This window comes from Ranitomeya variabilis, chromosome 4 (assembly GCF_051348905.1).
Source record: "Ranitomeya variabilis isolate aRanVar5 chromosome 4, aRanVar5.hap1, whole genome shotgun sequence".
Classification (NCBI taxonomy): domain Eukaryota; kingdom Metazoa; phylum Chordata; class Amphibia; order Anura; family Dendrobatidae; genus Ranitomeya; species Ranitomeya variabilis.
In genome coordinates, this window is record NC_135235.1 from 212,707,155 (window position 1) to 212,728,342 (window position 21,188).

Consider the following 21,188-nt stretch of genomic DNA (forward strand, 5'->3'; position numbering starts at 1 on the left):
AATAATTGCGCATGGCGCCACACTGGCAGTCGCTGCTTAATTGATACAGTATGCTTGTGCCTAGTGCTGGATGGCACAATCTGGTGCTAGCTAGCTCAAACACCCAACTACATGCAACTATGCTAGGTAGGGGGATGATTTAGGAGCTTTCACCAGATATCAAACAAACATCCACACACACACGAGTTGAGTTTTATACTAGCGCATGGCCAGGCGGCCATGCAAACCTTTTATTGTTGCAGCCTTCCAGGACCTTCCCAGTGGTCCAACCAAAGCCACAACAGGACCTGAGCATGTGACCTCCGACTTCCAATGAGAGATCATCCCACAAGCATGCTCAGAAGACAAAAAGCAGTACTTAGTCCCTGTAGCGTCTGCTCACCGCTGACTAACGCTGGTTACAATAGCTGGACCTGGGATGGCAGCAGAAACCAGATGCACAGAATCAGCTTGAGCAAGACGCTGGGACCGATGTCTCTGCTGAGCAGACCCCTCTGTGACTGGGGAAGAATGGGAGACAGCAGAGGACATGGTTCGAGATTCCCCCTGTGCAGTAGTGGGAACTCGATACCTAACAGAGACCTCATTAACTATAATGGGGATATTTGATTTCCATTCACGTGGCCATCAATTTAAAGGACAATAATAGCCTAACCTGCTCTGTGGGTGTATATAGAGGAATAACATTACTACTTCGGCCATTATAAACTTGCACCTTGCATTTTCATCAGCTTTCTCCTCTGCTGCAGGCTTTTTTCTAATGTTCAGTTTTCTCCAAGCTAGTGGGTGGATGCCAACAACTATGATGTCTCCCATGCATAGCACACACAGATAAGAGATATTCCTGCTCCCCTTTCTCTATGTATGAATGCTCAGTGGCACAAGCCTGAAGGATATTATGTATCTTTGTGAGCAGTGAAGCTGTGAATCCAGCATTTGAGTGAGAAAAAACATGTTTATGTGTGTCTATGCCTCTCTTAGCCACTCCCTCTACTCCTATCTGCATAAACTTTAATAGTCAGCCGTAATCTGACACCTCAGTAAATTAGCCATCCATTTTGTCATTATCAGTTGGATTTTAGCATATGATGAGACCATAATATATAACACAAAGTTTGTTATTTTACTTAAACTATTGATTTATGCACAGTTAGGAGAAATAACCATTTTATTTTCAGCCGTGTAGATTATGATATCACTTCCTCCTCTGTGCTCCGGTAGGTCATAGATTTCATAGGGCCATCAAACAATATAACAATGAGGGTTAGGGTCATGTTCTCTGGGGAATGCAAGAACTGAAAATAGATGTTGTCTTCTGGTAGTTCATAGTTCATAAGGTTATTGATAGGAATACATGTTCCAATTATTGCCAGAAAAGTTGACCTGTGAAATCTCAATCTTTTTCTCCTCCTACTCTAATCTTTCATTTTTTTGAATATTCATAAAATTGGTGCTCATAAAACATCTGTGCCTGTCTCTTGCTCCTCCCATCTCCATCTTATGAGCTCCAAGTTTCATCTTCTATCTCAGTAAAGGGGATATGTGTCTTCACTGAAGTCATATTTTACAGATGTTATGCTTGAATTGAGAGTGAATGACCAGTCCTGGATAAGAAGGAAGCAGATTTGTCTGATAATATATATTACAAAGTTATTTATTTTCATGTGTACTATTGATTTATGAAGTTAAATAGAAAATGATTATCTGAAACTAGGAAATATATATTAATTAACTAGTAATTGACCAATTACTTTACATCTTTACCTGCAGTCACATTCACATATGCAGAGTCAATAGCAGTGCCGAGGGTCACCGGGTTCCTCACCACACACGTGTACAGTCCTTCATCCTCGGGGGCAGCATTGCTAATAATATATTTGTTTGTTTTTTCTCGTAAGTCCGTGCCATTATGTTTCCACTGGTATTCAGGAGGTGGGACAGAATCAGCAGAACATGTTAATGTGATGGAAGAACCAGGCTTCACATTTAATCTACCACTTGTTATATGTACCATGTCTGGACCATCTACAAAGCAAAAATAGACAGCAGATGCAATAAGTAATGGTGCATATAAATCATGCATTTCAGCGAAGTATTATCTCAAGATACCAAAAAGAATTTCCACAAATGTATCACACATGTTGAACAATGACAGCAATTCTCCTGAAAGTTTTAATCCATTGGAGATTATGCACCATTATAAAGTTCTATTCACAAGTTGCAGATATGTTTCAGAAATGTCAGTGATTATCCCATTTATTTGCAAATACTCCTCAAAAATCTCTTTGAGAATTTTAGTCTCTTTAATTTTTGCAGAGGTGAATAGACACTGATAAAGATTTTATGCTTACCTTTTTTAGCAGTTAAAGTTTTTAGAAACCTCCAATTCATGATGTTGATAGTCATTGTTCACATAAAACTAACATATATGATACTATATTAGAGATTAGGACAGTCCTGATTGGATCACCTTGGCGCGGTTGCATGGCTTTTACACTTTTTTATCTAAAACATTGTTTACTAAATAGTCTATGTTATTTATATGTTCTATTGCATTTTACTTACAGCAGGGTATATGTTCAATTTGTTTCTATCTTAGGTTTTGTCTGTTTAATGGCCAGTGTGAACACACTCCTCCATGTTGTGTGTATACCAACTTATACTCTAGTTAATTTATTTTGTTTTGTTATATATGATAGGAAGACAAGTTACAATATCGCCGAAGAGACTACATAGTCCATTACATCCTCACCAGTATAACTTTGATGGTTACTTACAGGCCACAGTCATTGTGTACAGATCACTCGTACTGGCGCTGACAAGATTCTGAGCTTCACACCGGTATTCTCCTGCATCTCCTCTCTTAACATTAGGGAAGGTGAGAGTCTTGTTATCTCTAAATAATAAGGATCCAGATGGGATACCGGCACCATTCCTGGTCCATCTTATGGTCATAGCATGTTCAGTGGTACAAATTAGGGTGAATACCTCATTTTCCTTCAGTTGAGTGGTGAAAGCTGTGATTCTAGGTTTAGTAACTGATTCTGTAAATGGATGAACACAGAGGACAATTATCAGCAAATAATTCACTGTTTAGATCAAAAGTAGAATTTGCCTGATGACCAACTAAAAGACTGTGTCTCAGAATACCACAACAGAACAGAATAATACAGCACAGTCCTTGATTCAGGGTCCCCATCTAACATTCATAGTATTTTTAAAAATTATTTCCCATTTTGTCCTGATGTTGCAAGGCAGAATCCACTGAATTGAGTGAAGAGTTTAGCTGACTGGACGGGATGTTGAAGCATATGGCTATGGTAAAGAATATTGCCGTACAGGAGACAGCTGGGAGATCAATGACTGTGTGTCAGTGACTGAAAAACAGTAACTGCATGAGAGGGCTACAACATGTGAAATTGCCCAGACAAAACTAATTCTTGAGAATGGAGAGATCAGTGCCTGAGTGTTACTTGGGAGTTCAGTGCCTGAGTGTCAGTAAGATCAGTGCCTGAATGTCAGTTGGGAGATCAGTGAATGAATGCTGAGTTGGGAGATCAGTGCCTGAGTGTCACTTGGGAGTTCAGTGCCTGAGTGTCAGTTAGGAGATCAGTGCCTGACTTTCAGTTGGGAGATCAGTGAATGAATGTCATTTGCGAGATCAGTGCCTGAATGTCAGTTGGGAGGACAATGAATGAATGTCAGTTGAGAGATCAGTGCCAGAGTGTCAGTTTTGAGATCAGTGCCTGAGTGTCACTTGGGAGATCAGTGCCTGAATGTCAATTGGGAGATCAGTGCCTGAGTGTCATTTGAGAGATCAGTGCCTGAGTGTCAGTTGGGAGATCAGTGCCTGAGTGTCAGTTGGGAGATCAGTGCCTGAGCATCAGTTGGGAGATCAGTGCCTGAGTGTCAGTTGGGAGTTCCGTGCCTGAGTGTCAGTTGGGAGATCAGTGTCTGAGAGTCATTTGAGAGATCAGTACCTGAGTGTCAATTGGGAGATCAGTGCCTGAATGTCAATTGGGAGATCAGTGCCTGAGTGTCAGTTGGGAGATCAGTGCCCGAGTGTCAGTTGGGAGTTCCGTGCCTAAGTGTCAGTTGGGAGTTCCGTGCCTAAGTGTCAGTTGGGAGATCAGTGTCTGAGAGTCATTTGAGAGATCAGTGTCTGAGTGTCATTTGAGAAATCAGTGCCTGAGTGTTAGTTGGGAGATCAGTGCCTGAATGTCAGTTGGGAGATCAGTGCCTGAGTGTCATTTGAGAGATCAGTACCTGAGTGTCAGTTGGGAGATCAGTGCCTGAATGTCAATTGTGAGATCAGTGCTTGACTGTCATTTGGGAGATCAGTGTCTGAGTGTCATTTGAGAGATCAGTACCTGAGTGTCATTTGGGAGATCAGTACCTGAGTGTCATTTGGGAGATCAGTGCCTGAGTGTCAGTTGGGAGATCAGTGCCTGAGCGTCAGTTGGGAAATCAGTGCCTGAGTGTCAGTTGGGAGTTCCGTTCCTGAGTGTCAGTTGGGAGATCAGTGTCTGAGAGTCATTTGAGAGATCAGTACCTGAGTGTCAATTGGGAGATCAGTGCCTGAATGTCAATTGGGAGATCAGAGCCTGAGTGTCAATTGGGAGATCAGTGCCTGAGTGTCAGTTGGGAGATCAGTGCCTGAGTGTCATTTGGGAGATCAGTGTCTGAGTGTCATTTGACAGATCAGTACCTGAGTGTTAGTTGGGAGATCAGTGCCTGAATGTCAGTTGGGAGATCAGTGCCTGAGTGTCATTTGAGAGATCAGTACCTGAGTGTCAGTTGGGAGATCACTGCCTGAGTGTCAGTTGGGAGATCAGTGCCATAGTGTCATTTGGGAGATTAGTGCCTGAGTGTCAGTTGGGAAATCGGTGCCTTAGTGTCAATACCTACCCGCTGGTCCTGACTGAGAAACCAGTGAATCTTTGCAATGTACAGTGCGGGGGGGGGGGGGGATTTATAAGTCTACAGTCATGCAGAGTGAATGCAGACTTATCAATTAAGACTGGAAAACCCCATTAACCATAGGATATGGGTTAGTGGAACCTTATGAGTTCCTCCAAGGCAGTGCATTGGGTAAAGTTCCCGAGGACTCACAGTGGAACTGGGGGGCTAGTGAAATTGACAACCACACCAGGCACACCCCATCTGTCAGTAGACAAGTGGAATTTTGCACAGTCTCTGGCCCTGATAAAGAACCTTTCTAGAAATGCAAGTTTACATATAGCAACGTTCAAGGACTTTGACTTTACGACTGTTCTGCAACCATCAAGTTTACGGTGCCTTCCTGTGTGTTTAAAATCAACAAGTCTCCTGTGTCTCAATGTAAACAAATACAGACTTCTATTGATCTCTGAGACTGTGATCATTTTAAAGTGGAACTCCGTGATCATGTCTTATAGAGTAATAGGCCCAGGGTTAGGGTACCATGATTTCATGGAAGAATTAGGAAATCTTTCATCTACTTCCTAATGCAGAAGATATTTATGGAAAGTCTAGTACTTTTTCTTTCAGCCACCATAAGATCTCAGAACAAATAAGATTAATATTATGGGATGATAGGTAATATTATAATATCTTATAAATATAATTATTATTATATCAAAGTGTTTGTCTGTCGGGGCAAACCAGTTACTTTAAGAGTTAAATCAATGATATCTACTGTGCACCCATTTAAGTGCTTATTTCACATTTAATTATTGTGTAAATTGTGTAAAGAATATGATATAATTTAATTAATTTTATATTTATAATGTTATTTCATTGTCCCTTGTGTTGGGAAATTGTGGCCATTCGAAACCAGGACTAAAAAATATAAAACAGTTGTACATTTCTTTGGCAGGGATGTGGCTATAGGGATTTCTTGATGGGTCGGATCCTTTGTGGTTTTGTTTTTGTCTTCACTTCATGTATTTTACTGTATAATAGTAATAGTTGGTGATACTCACCGTAGATGATCAGGGACACAGTTAGGTTCTCAAATGTTTTCTTTAATTGAACTGTATAATTTCCCCCATCTGTGGCACGAAGATCTTTGATGCGTAATGATCCGTTATTGAAAGCCGAGAACCGATCATTGTACAGGGGTCCGCGAAATATTATGGGACTATTGGGATAAATAAAGCTCAGGATTCCATAGGGAATCTCTGGTTTTGATCCTTTATACCAGGTGAAATCCCCAATGTTTTCCGTAATCTCCATTACATTCAAGGTGACAGATCCACTAATAGTTGGATATTGAGGAATCAGCTGGAGGCTTGCTATTCCATAAACCATCTCTAGCCATAGGTATGGGAAAACTGAAAAGAAAAAAGCAGAAATTAATGTAATAGCGACTGATACAATAATGATTTATTGATTCATTCCTTCCACACAGCATGGTTTATTGAGTTATCTTCTAATGAAGATATTAATGGTTGGGGGATCTTCACTCATGTGGGTTTCCTACATACCCCCCGTGACCAAAGCAGGGGGTTGAGCACCATCTGGTAACCCACAGTGCCTACACAGGGCCAGTTAAAGCTCCTGAAATTGCTTAAAATTCTCATGAATCCCTACAGGGCTTTAAATACCCCCAAGTATGAGGCTTATGTTTGATGACACGAGGGTAACCTAGTAACTCCGACAACCTGCCCCTATTTTTGTGCATTATTGCCCGGCAATATCTCATCTTTTGTCATTCCTTTACTCACATGCTGACAACTTAGTATACTGTTTCTTATTACTTATTTGTCCAGTATATCACCCCTGAAAAACCTTGTGAAGAGGAAACATGGTCTATCACCCCTGAAGAACCTTGTGAAGCAGAAACACCTTGAGTTTTGTATTGGAGTTTGTTTACTTCTAGGCAAACACCTCTTATTGATATGTGTTGCTCTATCACTTAAGCAATTTGGGCTAACACTTGGTTTGTTTACCTATGAGGTTAGCAATTTTAGGCTGTCATTTTCTATTGATATGTGCTGCTCTATTAATTAAACAATTCAGGCTGCCATCTATTCAGGCTGCCATCTAGCCTGTTTTCCTATGGGTTGAAAACCTCTAATTGCTCAGCGCTCCCTGCATTTTACTAGCAGTGATTGCAGCAGCATCACACAAGTGGTGAGCTCCTAGCAGTCCCAACACTGCAATCCGTGTGCTGACCAAAACCTTTATTACCATTTTGGATTGCTCTTTCTAATAAACCTCGTCACCATTGCACCTATCTGGAGTTCCAAAATTTTGTCTATTTGTGCTTCCAGTAACATGGATGCCCCTATATTTCCAATGACAGATGATGGACCTGAGTGAGGACTTGTTTTTTGAGTTGAAGCTTTCATTGGGAATATTTAACATAACTTTTGGGATCACATTTATCCGGCACTCTACGCTGAGCACTTACATGGGGGTTTCCATCTAAATCTTCGAATGATGTGATCCAGATGAAACCGCTGAGGAATTGAATCACAATAACAAGGCAGCAGAGTTACTCTGGCCTCTGTTTAGAATTCTTCTTCTTTTCAGAGGTACACAAAACTGTGGCCGACTCTGCTTTTATGCACTCTTAAAAAGATGGACACCGCCGGATTATAGACAGCCAAACTGTGACCAGTTGTCATGTCGGACGCTGTTCAGACTAGGTCGTCCGACAGACAGCGGTAATTCCGCTGTTGACCACTATTTGCTCATTGGCGTCTGCTAGATTTTGTCTAGCTGTTCCAGGGTTAATGTACCTGATCCTCGGATTGGAAGCTGGGCCATTCCCATGGCCTTTAAATAGTTCTCCTGTTCATTGGGCGTCGCCGATTATAGCTTCTCTCTTGTGCGTTGTTATCTCGGTCTGGAGTGGAGAGCTGGTTTGGAGATTCGTTGCTGGTGGTGTATTTTCCTCTGTCTTATTTACTCCTTCCTATATTTGTATTTATTTTGCCCTGCACATTTATAGTGTATTCCTGAGTGACTGCGGCATGGTGTATATTTTCCTTTATCCTTGTCTGTTCTATCTGTGGGTATTGGAATATTACCTCTTCACTGGGTGGAGGGCGGAGGTATCAGCCTAGGGTTATTACAGGAGTTAGGGTGAGGTTCGAGGCCTGGACATGCACACCATCAGTGTAAACTCCAGGTAGAGGGTCAGTCAGGATTTTCCTAGTCTGAGGGAAACTGCAGGGGCCCGGGTTTTTAGCTCTCGCTCACCTAGTTCCCCCGTGACACCAGTGTCTCCATCTGCCTTTTTATAGGGATTCTTCCATTGGGGATTGCTGTCTGAATCATGTATTTCAGAGATTTACATGGAAACCCAGTTGTAAGTGCTCAGCATAGAGCGCAGGATAAATCTAAGCCGATATATTTTATTATTTATAAATCACACAACCAGATAGACAAAGCTATACACAAAACGAGCATTGGGGTACTGCGCAGTGTGGTTCAAGTCACTATGGCACATGGTCTGTATTGTTATTAGTTCTAAATGTATTCACATTGATTTACATATGGTTGTTCATTGTGAACAGGGGGGCTGTGATTCTTGAGACACGTCAACAAATATTTCTGCTATCATGGCATAATCATCTTGACTCCTCTTTAAATGTATGTTAGTGACCCAGTGATAGCCTACATTGCATAGTTATGTGATGCATTTTGTAATGATTTTTTTTTTCACTTATGCTGGTACTGTAAAATACACAATGGGCAATGTCATATGAATGCTTATTAATTTTGACTTTTGAACCACAAAGCCCCAAACAGTTTCTAAAGGGTTTTAGGGGCTGGTTTACATTTTGTCTGTCTGGTTGTGTGATTCATAAATAATAAAATTTATTGTTGTAATTAAAAACGGTTCTGTACGTATATACTTTTTTTTACTACTCTAAAGATGGTGGTATTAGTGTGAACATGATCTAATATTGAGTACCTCCACATAAATATATACTTTTGTAACTAATGGAAATGGGTCTGTATATCCTTACATTAATAAAATTGCGCCAAACCTTACTGTGATCTTTGGGAGGCAGAATGAACAAATCAACAGCAGGTCAAGAATTGGTTTTATTTATTTTTTACGCCATTCCTCATGCGGTATAAGAGACTAGGCAACTTTATTCTTTGGGTCTGTTTGATTACAGAGATACCAAATTTATATTGGGTTTTAATTTTGGCAGCTGTCACACAGTAAAACATGCTTTTTTTGCACATTGCCTTATTTTAAGAGCTATACTTTTTCCATATTTCTGCTGACAGAGTTATGTGAGGGCTTGTTTATTGCAGGACAACCTGACATTTTTATTGGTACCATTTTTGGGCACATGACATTTTTTGATCACTTTCTAGTCTGATTTTTTTGAGACAGGAATTTTTTTTTTCAATGACAATGACCATATGGGAAAAAGTGATAAGGCAGCTTTATTCTTCAGGTCAGTATGATTATAACGATACCACATTTTTATATTTTTTTTAATGTTTTGCTGCTTTTACAAAACAAAAACTAATTTCTGGAAAAAATAATTGTTTTTGCATCACTATATTCTGAGAGCTGTAACTTTTGTGTTTCTCTTCTGATGGAGCTGCATGGTGGCTTTTTGCAGAACAAGATGTTGTTTTCAGCTATACCATTTTTGTTTGCATTCAACTTTTTGATCCCGTTTTGTTCCACTTTTTTTTGGCGGTATGACGAAAAAAATAGTTTTTTGACATTTTTCTTATGGTGTTCACTGAAGGGGGTTAACTAGTGTGACAGTTTTTTAAGGTGGGTGTTAGGGTCCAGGATTCTCCCTCAGCACAGGGCAGATCCCAAGCCTTGTCTGCCATTCAGGCTTGGCCACGGCAGGTGCTGCTCAGCATAGATGTCGGTCCCAGCGTCTAGCTCAGGCTCATGGTATATGGTTGGTTACAGCAGGCTCTTCAGCCAAGGCCTTTGTTACCAGTGTTATACAGGAGCAGCCTGACACTCTGGAGCCTAAGTCCAAAAATCACCTTACTGAGTATGTCCGTGAGGTGGCACCTTCTCATTGGTGGACAGACGTCAGCTTCTCTGGTGATGTGGCAGATCCGGATTGGACCATGGGCAAGGTCCTGTCTGACTGGACATGAGTCTAGGGTATAAAAGGCTCTCAGGGGTGCATGCCAGTGCGCTAGTATCATTTATCAATTAAACGTCAGTAAGTTTTTTTTATAAAACATTTAAGGCTACTCGATCATAAACTTAGTTTAAACAGGAGAAAAACGAGTCATCTTAAGCCTGGATATAATGAAAATATCCTTTATTGCAAGACCAAACTAAATTATACTTTGGACAGAACTATGCAATACAGTACATGATTAGACATAATACAATACATATTTATAAGTAGATCCACTAGTAGATCCTCTGTGTCCTATCATGTGTTCCAGTCCATGGGTTGCACCAGTATAGTCACTGTTTAGTTACCTAGTGGATCTACTTATAAATATGTATTGTATTATGTCTAATCATGTACTGTATTGCATAGTTCTGTCCAAAGTATAATTTAGTTTGGTCTTGCAATAAAGGATATTTTCATTATATCCAGGCTTAAGATGACTAGTTTTTCTCCTGTTTAAACTAGTATCATTTATGTGTGACTGTAGCCAGTGGATACGCAACCACTCTGTCTGTATGTGTTGTGTGTCTGTCTAGCCTTGGCACTGTACATGTAGGCAGGGGGGCAATTAGCCACTTGGCTTAGTATCTGTTACCTGCATGTGTGCGGTTAGCACAGAAGAATTTCAGAGCAAGCTCAACCCTAGTCAGGGTATTAAGCTCAGAGTATCTGTTCCGTTTCTGTGTGCGAGTGACACAACTCAATTGCAAAGCATCTCTTTCATTTCTGTGTGCGAGTGACACAGCTCAGTTGCAGAGCATCTCTTTCATTTCTTTGTGCGAGTGACTCAGGTCAGTTGCAGAGCATCTCTTTTGTTTCTGTGTGCGAGTGACATAGCTCAGTTGCAGAGCATCTCTTTTGTTTCTGTGTGCGAGTGACACAGCTCAGTTGCAGAGCCTCTGTTTCATTAGTGTGTACCGTTGATCATTCGCCGTGTGATCCATCATTATTCACTAGCAGCAGTTTTCCATATCTGCACGGTGGACCCCGGGTTGTGATTGCGTTCTATTATTTATTTTATTTAGCGCAATCGGCCAACCCTAACAGTGGGTCACAGCCATACCAGATATATTTACTTTGTATATTTTTGCTTTTTACATAAATATCAGTGATGGGCAAATGTGCTCGGCACTGCTCGATACTTGATGGAGCATTTGGATGAACGATTGAGTATCGAGCAGTGTCAAGTATCACGTAGTGCTCAGGTCACTGTTATAAGCTCATGTGAATCGTCTGAGCCCAGAGCAGCACTGAAACCAGTAACTCCTATGCTGGGAGCACATGGACTCCTCAGTCAGTCGGACTCTTTGTGAGGTCTCTCTCTCATATACATCAACCAAACGTATATAGACACCCCCCTCTAGAGGCCCTCCCTTGGCAACACAAAGGATGTCAGAGGTCTTCCCATAGCAGCACAGAGGATGTCAGAGGCCCTCCCACAACAGCACAGAGGATGTCAGAGGACCTCCTACAGCAGCACAGAAGATATCAGAGGTCCTCCCACAGCAGCACATAGGATGTCAGAGGCCCTCCCACAGCAGCTCATTTGAATCATCTGAGCTGCGCAGGGCTGAAGTCTGGAATTCCCCTGCTGGGAGAGTTGGGATTCCTCTGTCAGCCGGACTCATTGTGAACTCTCTCCGTCTCTCTCTCTGTTTCTCCTCTCTCTCCTCGTCAATTATCGGTCTCCCGGAAAAATTCTCGAGTCTTTCATTGACTTACATCATGTTAGGCACTCAAGTTGAGCAGGTCTGAACATCCGACCTGCTCAATTAGAGTACCGAGCACTCGAGCAGCTTACTGCTCGCTCACCGCTAATAAATAGACCTATTGTATTGGTATAATATTTTTATTTACTATTTTTTAATTTCTTTTTCATATTTTTAGATTTTTTTTTACTTTTTAAAAACCTTTTTGCATAGTCACTTTAGTTATATTAATTTTTTATTACTCTGATTGCTGGTACTGCAATCCATCATACCTTGCAGTGCTGCACTGACAGGAAAATCTTATACCATGCTCCTCAGGTTGGGCCCATGTGTTGACGGGGCCCAAAATGTTGTGATCCTGGGGCACGTAAGCTGAACTCCCAGCAGCAATGGAGAGGACATCACTCCGGCGTCCGCACGATCGCCATGACGTACCTATACTTCATTGGTCGGGAATCCCTACCTGACCATGATGTACAGGCATGTTAAAGGTTGTGTGTAATCAATCAGGTTTATAATATACCAATCATACAGTAAATGTACAAGGCAAAACAATTCATACTAATGAAAAACGTGATGTAGAACACAAAACGTAATTTAGAAACTAAACAGCATAATAAACATGAATGAAAATCCCCTGAATTGAGAATGAACCACTTAATGAGCGTTCCTGGCACTATACAACAACACAGAAGCAAAAGTACCCATCACATAGTAATTTGTGGACCAAGAATAAACCACACTGCCCATTACATCCTCACGTGTTTCGCATATACCTTCATCAGGGAATCATTAGTTTGTAAAGTTTATTTAATAGATGTACAAAGCTTTGCATGACATATACCTTCTGCAAATAAATATTTATTGCACTACTTTTGATAGTAAAATTATGTAATAAAGAGATGTTCATTTTGTATGCTACATTTTGCTCTCCCTGACAGTTACATCTAGAAATTCTGAATTTTGGCTTTAGACTAGATTTCCACATGCAGTTTTCTCAGTAGTTTTTTGTAGTTGCTTTATACGGCATTTTTTGGTTAAATTTTCAGTATTAAATTTTTACCCCTTGCATAAGAGTTTTAACCAGTTTTTAGGATATATATTTGTCTCAGCATTTTTTGGCTTGTCATATTACATTTATAAAGTTTGAGTCAAATTTGCTAATGGTCAAGTGACATAAATTTGGTGCATGATCAACAAATCATAACGGGAGGAAGTGCCTTGAAGTCGACACAGAATGAGTTATTTAAAGTCACAACAATCATATTTTTCCCACATTTCAGCTCTGAAAGATGGTAAAGTTTAAAGTTTATCTACAATTAGAATTTCATATTTGGATTTTAGGGTTAGGAAGTAAGTAGGTAATACCCAAAGTGGCACGCAGGATTAAATTGGTCTGTAACATTATCAATATGTATAAAGTAGGGAGAAAATCAACAGAGATTATTTCAACACAAATATTGAATAAAATTACAAGATAGGGAATGGGAATCTGGACCCAGCAGAAGTTCCCACCACGTCTTCCTATGCCAAGATTAGTACTTATTGAATCCTATGCCACAAGTCATAGTGAAGCCACCCTCTATACCTTGTCGAATGCCGCAGTATTTGCTTAGATCTTCCTTCTCCGCTAACACATGTCCCAGGTCATCTGAAAGGGACTTACTGTCCATACCTCATGCAGATCCCATGCACAAATGGTCTCCATCTGCTGTCATTTATAACACTAGTGTATTTCCAAACGATAGAGTGATCCCGTTAAGCATCCCTGCCCTGAAACTCTACAAACTCTATAGTTGCACCCCAAGAAATCCCAATCACGATGATGTAAATTACCTGAAATCAAACAGATCCACATTTTCAGGTTCTGTCTTGTTGCATCCAGCAAGAAACAGTATCATCCCAAAATAAAATCAGATTAAGGAAGTCACAGCTGAACAATGTCATCCATTCAATATAAAACTAGGGAGGGATCATGGCTAGTTATGTTTGGATTCATTCACATGGCATACCGTACATGGCACAAGTGTACAGCCAAAACCAAAACTAACAGGAATTATACAAAGAACTTTTCTTTGCTGGAAGGAACAATGTAAAGAGGTAAGAATAAAAAATCTGGAAGTGCCTCGAGGGAGTAAAGGATACTCAATAGGAATATTATCAACTGGTAAATGAGTAACGGGAATAGACTTCTTGGTTTGGCATGACCTGGCCATTAGAGAACAAGTCTAGGACAACCTTCATCTCTAATCAGACCATAGCCTCAGTGAAAAAGATGAAAGAATAACTCAAGTAGTAAGTAGAAAATTCTTATATTCTATGTGATTTTGCCATTTTCACAATCTCTGCTTAATATTCACACAATTAGAATGATGATGGTTGAGCTAAGGACTGGGGAGAAGTTTTTGAGTGACCACATGGCCAAGAAAGCATCCTGGACTTGCAAAATACAGGTGAAACAACTACTTCTGGACCTAAAAGTCGAAGATCCAAGTAGATTACAGCACAAATATCTGACACTAAAGGAGACAGAGACACAGTTTTCGCTGTTTCATTTTTTTTTTATTACTGGGTTATTAATTTGGGTGTCTGATACCTCACCATTTGCTGCCACGCCAGCCCTCCTGTTAGGGTCTTCCAGAAAAATGGTTGAGTTTCCCATTGACTTCCATTATACTCATTACTCAAGTCGAGCCCATCCGAGCATCCGACCTGCTCGATTCGAGTACCGAGCACTTAAACATTTTAGTGCTCACTCATCACGTTGACCTTCTTGTGATAAGACATTATTTATATGTAATCTGCAGCTTTCCAGGTATTGATCATATTACAAACCCCCAAATTAAGAAATTTTATCCTAAAAGTCCGCTCTGTTGGGATTTTGCCAAGATTCACGCTCTTCTTTTAACACCTTAAAAAAATATATGCTAATGAAGGAAGGAACTGCTCCCGGGTTCTTCTGGGCTGTTTACTGTGTTCTTCAAAGAATGGTGGAATCTGGAGACAAATGTAGATGAAGACAGGCTTTTCTTTTGGGGCTTTCACAATCCAGTGGAGGGATTTTGTACAATTTCTCCTTGCTAATTTTTATAATTTTTGTTATCTTTTATGTCTATTTGTCAAAACAACAGCAACATATCATTACAATATTTTTATGAAAGAAACAAATATTTCCTAAAAAAATGGGAAATACCATGACAAAATGATACATAAGGCTAAAGCCTAAAGGCTCATCATATCATCTAGTGAATCCCAGCAGTATTAAATATAATACTACACTTCTTGTTTTGTGAGGTCAGTACAATGACTATCTTACCAAATACAAAATTTTATTTAAAAAAAATGAGACAATATACAGTAGTTACAGGGGTTTTCTACTACTTGTCTATTCCTAGGATGCGTGATCAATGTCACATTGGTGGAGGTCCGACACCCGGCATGCCCAACTGTTAGGTGTTATTAGCTCGGGCAGTGGCCAAGTATGAACAGAGTATAAAGAACAACCCCACCGGTCTGTCATACTGTCTAGTGGCCAGTGACAAAAACTTCAACTTGACTTCAATTCAATGAATACATTATAAAATTACTGTTTTAGAGTTTTGGACTGGTCAAAACTGCATCAAGAATGTACTGTGTGTCATTAACCTTAGACTCAAGACCAGTTAATAATATATCCTCAGATTCTTTCATGTAGGCATGAACGAATTTGTAAAAAAAAGTTTTGTTTTTCTTTGAAAAAGTCTATGAGGTTGCATCTTTAGACTTAACCAGTCATCTATAGTGAAAGTCTTATTGAAGGACTGCTAACATATCATTCGGAGAAGACATTTTTAACAGAATTCAGGAAGAAAATAACCCAGACAAAGTGAAAAATAGATTTGCTTTATTATCCAAAAATTATTATCCAAAAATTATTAGAAAAACATTTTTCTGATACTTTGAAAGAGTTTTCTCGCTTCAACTAGTTATAACATATTGCAAGATATGACTTCAGTGGACATTATTATAGTTTTGAGCTTGTGTTTCACCATTGTGTTTTCAGGGGAATGGCTGCTGTTTGTCAAGATGATATTTCCTATCATCATTCCATGAGACCTGAAGGTTACTAGACAGAAGACATTCAGTGGTGCCGCAGGCTCATTTCTGCAATTCAATGTATGTCCCTTCTGAAGCAAACTCAAGACACTGTAGGAAATTTAAAAAAGTATTATTTTTGAATTTTTAATATGCTTAAAATGGTCTGATTCAATGTCAAAAAGGGGTTTTCAGGTTGAGGCAACAACCTTTACATGAATGAATTATTGATCTCACCATGTACAAAGGTTCATCTTTTGGCTCCAGACCCTGAAAAAAAAAGTTAAAAATGGTTTAAATAGATATAAAATATTACATGCAGTATTTTCTTATTGTTTAACTTAATTTATTGGGTTCTCTATGAATAGAAAAAAGTTCAGTTTTTCCCAGAAACAGCACAACTTTTGTCATTGGCATGGCATGTCATTGGCATCACCACCCATTCAGAAAAAAAACAGTTCAACTCAGTGTTGTGTTAGGCTACTTTCACACTTGCGTCGTTTGGCATCCGTCGCAATGCGTCGTATTGGGAAAAAACGCATCCTGCAAATGTGCCCGCAGGATGCGTCTTTTCCCCATAGACTTGTATTGCTGATGGATCGCGACGTATGGCCATACGTTGCGTCCGTCGTGCACTGGATGCATCGTGTTTTGGCAGACCGTTGTCACGAAAAAACATTCAAGGGAACATTTTTTCGTACGTCAGGTCTGCCATTTCCTACCGCGCATGCATGGCCGGAACTCCGCGCCCTCCTCCCCGGGACTTTAGAATGTGCAGCGGATGCGTTGAAAAACGGCATCCGCTGCCCACGTTGTGCCGAATTTTCACAACGTCCGTCGGTAAGTCGCGCCGATGCTTAGCGACGGCCGCGTACCGACGCAAGTGTGAAAGTAGCCTTAGACCACACAGACTGCCAACACAGTGAGGAGTCAGGTTACATCTCTCATCTTTTCTGCAGAGATGGGAAGGAAGACACAGATTGGGAACAGAGGGAGGATCAGAAAGATTGTACTGAGCTTTCTAACAAGTCTTTTATCTCAACTCAGAACTTGATTCATATCTACACTGCTCAGTATTGCTGTAAAATGGCCTCCATGGTGTTGCTTCTTCTGTGGGTTAACTAAGGACAGAGAATACTTCATGTCCATGTGTGCTGTGCATTGGAAACAACATAGCAGCCGGTTTCAACCCATTAACTCAGAGACAACTGAAAATTAGAGACAGAGCTTGCAGAGTGAAAAACTGGTAAAAAATGCCGGATATCTAATATATAAAGCTGAATGTGTGTATGTGTGTATGTGTGTATGTCTGGGATTGGCATCTGAACCGTCGCAGCTACAGCCACAAGATTTTGCACAGTCACACATCTGGACCCCGAGAGCGTCATAGGCTATGTTGTGAGGTGAAATTTTAACCCCGCGCTTTCCAATTCACCAAACAATTTTGCCCCTATCTACATAATGGGGAAAAAGTGAAAGGAAAAGTGTTGGAGGCGTCGCAGCTACAGGCACAAAATTTTGCACAGTCACACATCTGGACCCCGAGAGCGTCATAGGCTATGTTGTGAGGTGAAATTTTAACCCCGCGCTGTCCAATTCACCAAACAATTTTGCCCCTATCTACATAATGGGGAAAAAATGAAAGGAAAAGTGTTGGAGGCAAATTAACAGCTGCCAGATGTGAACAAGGGGGACTTAAAGAATGAGAGCGATGGCGCCAAAGGGTATATACTGTACACTTGCTAAGGTGGGGCCCCGACATGGGATACTCACCATACACGGGGATATGAACACACACACAAAATGCGCCACACACTACCACGTGCTCGAACACATATACCACCCTCAGCGCACATTTCACCACACATACACCAACCTCGCCACATAAAAGTCGAAACACAAAAGTCGCCGCTCAAAACTCGCCACGCGCAAAACTCTCCACATGCAAAACTCGCCACACGTGCAAAACTCACCTCATGGAAAACTCGCCACACGCGAAACTTGCACACGCAGAAAAATTGCCACATGCACAAAAGTTGCAACACATGCAAAAGTTGCCTCACACAAAACTTGCACATATTCAAAAGGCACCACACATAAAACTCGCCACGCGCAAAACTCGCGATGCGCAAAACTTGCTGCACACAACTTGCTACATGTTGTGGATTCTGTTTGTGGGCTCCCTCTGGTGGTTACTGCTGGTACTGGGTGACTTTGGTGGGTTGCGGCCTTTGGTTTCCACCTGTCCATCAGAGGCTGGGTGTTTCCTATTTTACCTGGCCTTTCTGTCATTCCCTTGCCGGCTATCAATGTATTCAGATGTGCTCTGTTTGGTTCCTGCCTACCTGCTCCCAGATCTTTCAGGATAAGCTAAGTGCTGATTTTCCGTTGTTTGGTTTTTTGTCCAGCTTGCTTATTATGTCTCTATGCTAGCTGGTAGCTCTAGTGGACTGAGGTTCTCCCCATGTGCCATGAGTTGGCACATGGGTTCTTGTAATCTCAGGATGGTTTTTTTGATTAGGGTTTTTTGCTGACCGCTCAGTTCCCTTTTGTATCGTTCTGCTTTCTAGTTTACAGCGGGCCTCAATTTGCTAAAACTATATATATCATCTCTATGTGTGTGCCTTCCTCTCATTTCACCGTCAATACATGTGAGGGGGCAACTATATCTTTTGGGGTTCATTCCTCTGGAGGCAAAAGAGGTCTTTATTTTCTCTGCAGTACTAGTTAGCTCTTAGGCTGGTGCATGGCGTCTAGAACCAACGTAGGCACGCTCCCTGGCTATCTCTAGTTGCGTTTGTCAGGCGTAGGGCAGCGGTCAGCCCAGGTTCCATCACCCTAGAGCTCGTCCGTTATCTATTTGTACTTTGCTTGTCCTGTGCTATCCCTAGCCATTGGGGATTCATGACAGTATAGCCGGCCCACAAAGTGTTAATTGTTTGGGCTGAAGCAGGAGAAAAAGAAGTGTTTAAGGGAAATTTTTTTTTTTTTTTTCCCTTCAGAGTTTTGCTGCCTAGCCCTTAATTGCTGTCTAGCTGCTTCTTACCTCCTCTTAACCCTTGAATGGCTCTGATCTTAGCTGTTTAACATGGATGTCCAGAGTTTGGCTTCCAGCCTGAGTAATCTCGCGGCAAAAGTTCAAAACATACAGGATTTTGTTGTTCACACTCCCATGTCTGAACCTAGAATTCCTATTCCAGAGTTCTTTTCTGGAGATAGATCTACCTTCCTGAATTTCAGGAACAATTGTAAATTGTTTCTTTCTTTAAAATCTCGCTCCTCTGGAGACCCTGCTCAACAGGTCAAGATTGTAATATCTTTCCTGCGGGGCGACCCTCAGAATTGGGCATTTGCATTGGCACCAGGGGATCCTGCATTGCTCAGTGTGGATGCGTTTTTTCTGGCATTGGGACTGCTCTATGAGGAACCTAACCTAGAGATTCAGGCTGAAAAGGCTTTATTAGCCCTCTCTCAGGGGCAGGATGAAGCGGAAATATATTGTCAAAAATTTCGGAAATGGTCGGTGCTTACTCAGTGGAATGAGTGCGCCCTGGCTGCAAACTTCAGAAATGGTCTTTCTGAGGCCATTAAGGATATTATGGTGGGGTTCCCTACGCCTACAGGTCTGAATGAGTCTATGGCTATGGCCATTCAGATTGATCGGCGTTTACGGGAGCGCAAACCCGTGCACCAGTTGGCGGTGTCTTCTGAACAGGCACCTGAGACTATGCAATGTGATAGAATTCAGTCCAGAAGTGAACGGCAAAATTATAGGCAGAAAAATGGATTGTGTTTTTATTGTGGTGATTCAGCTCATGTTATATCAGCATGCTCTAAACGCCAAAAAGGGTTGATAAATCTTTTGCCATTGGTACTCTGCAGCCTAAGTTCATTTTGTCTGTGACTCTGATTTTTTCACTGTCTTCCATTTCCGTCGATGCCTATGTGGATTCGGGCGCTGCCCTGAGTCTTATGGATTGGTCATTTGCTAAACGCTGCGGTTTTAGTCTGGAGCCTCTGGAAGTTCCTATTCCTCTGAAGGGAATTGACTCTACACCATTGGCTATGAATAAACCACAGTATTGGACACAAGTGACCATGCGCATGACTCCCGTTCATCAGGAGGTGATTCGCTTCCTTGTACTGTATAATTTACATGATGTACTAGTGCTTGGTCTGCCATGGTTACAAACTCATAATCCTGTCCTGGACTGGAAAACAATGTCTGTGTTAAGCTGGGGATGTCAGGGGGTTCATGATTATGCACCTCCGATTTCAATCGCTTCATCTACTCCTTCTGAGATCCCTGCGTTTTTGTCTGACTATAGGGATGTTTTTGAGGAGCCTAAGCTCAATTCGCTCCCTCCTCATAGAGAGTGTGACTGTGCTATAGAATTGATTCCTGGCAGTAAGTTCCCTAAGGGTCGTTTATTTAATCTGTCACTGCCAGAGCATACTGCTATGCGGAATTATATTAAGGAGTCCTTGGAAAAGGGACATATTCGTCCATCTTCGTCCCCTCTGGGAGCAGGTTTCTTTTTCGTGGCAAAAAAAGATGGTTCCCTGAGGCCTTGTATAGATTATCGCCTTCTGAATAAGATTACAGTCAAATACCAGTATCCATTGCCATTATTAACTGATTTGTTTGCTCGCATTAAGGGGGCTAGGTGGTTCACTAAGATAGATCTTCGCGGTGCGTATAATCTGGTGCGGATAAAACAGGGTGATGAGTGGAAAACCGCATTTAATATGCCTGAGGGCCATTTTGAGTATTTGGTAATGCCTTTTGGACTCTCCAATGCTCCGTCAGTCTTTCAGTCCTTTATGCACAATATTTTCCGTGAATATCTGGATAAGTTTATGATTGTGTATTTGGATGATATTTTGGTGTTTTCTGATGACTGGGAGTCTCATGTTCTACAGGTCAGGAAGGTTTTTCAGGTTCTGCGGGCCAATTCTCTGTTTGTGAAGGGTTCAAAGTGTCTCTTCGGAGTCCAGAAGATTTCTTTTTTGGGGTACATTTTTTCTCCTTCTACTATTGAGATGGATCCCGTCAAGGTTCAGGCTATTTGTGACTGGACACAACCTACATCTGTTAAGAGCCTTCAGAAGTTCTTGGGGTTTGCTAATTTTTATCGTCGGTTCATTGCTAATTTTTCCAGTATTGTCAAACCTTTGACTGATTTGACTAAAAAGGGTGCTGATGTTGCTGATTGGTCTCCTGCGGCCGTGGAGGCCTTTCAGGAACTTAAGCGCCGGTTTTCTTCTGCTCCTGTGTTGTGTCAACCAGATG

General features: G+C 41.2%; 2 protein-coding genes across 2 annotated transcripts in view; both read right to left on the reverse strand.

Moving 5' to 3' along the window:
• LOC143768639 (cell adhesion molecule CEACAM6-like) overlaps positions 1-13,728 on the reverse strand; it is a 57,215-nt gene extending 43,487 nt beyond the window's left edge. The window contains exons 1-4 of the mRNA XM_077257280.1: positions 13,658-13,728; positions 5,964-6,314; positions 2,778-3,044; positions 1,765-2,025 (exon numbers count right to left, since the gene is read on the reverse strand). Coding sequence (XP_077113395.1) covers positions 1,765-2,025; positions 2,778-3,044; positions 5,964-6,314; positions 13,658-13,679 — 901 coding nt within the window. The 5' untranslated portion in view covers positions 13,680-13,728. The remainder of the gene's footprint in view (positions 1-1,764; positions 2,026-2,777; positions 3,045-5,963; positions 6,315-13,657) is intronic.
• Positions 13,729-15,688: 1,960 nt separating this feature from the next.
• Positions 15,689-21,188, reverse strand: part of LOC143767780 (uncharacterized) — a 76,521-nt gene continuing 71,021 nt past the window's right edge. Inside the window, exons 11-12 of the mRNA XM_077256301.1 lie at positions 16,133-16,165; positions 15,689-16,006 (exon numbers count right to left, since the gene is read on the reverse strand). Of these exons, the coding sequence (XP_077112416.1) occupies positions 15,959-16,006; positions 16,133-16,165 (81 nt within the window). The 3' untranslated portion in view covers positions 15,689-15,958. The remainder of the gene's footprint in view (positions 16,007-16,132; positions 16,166-21,188) is intronic.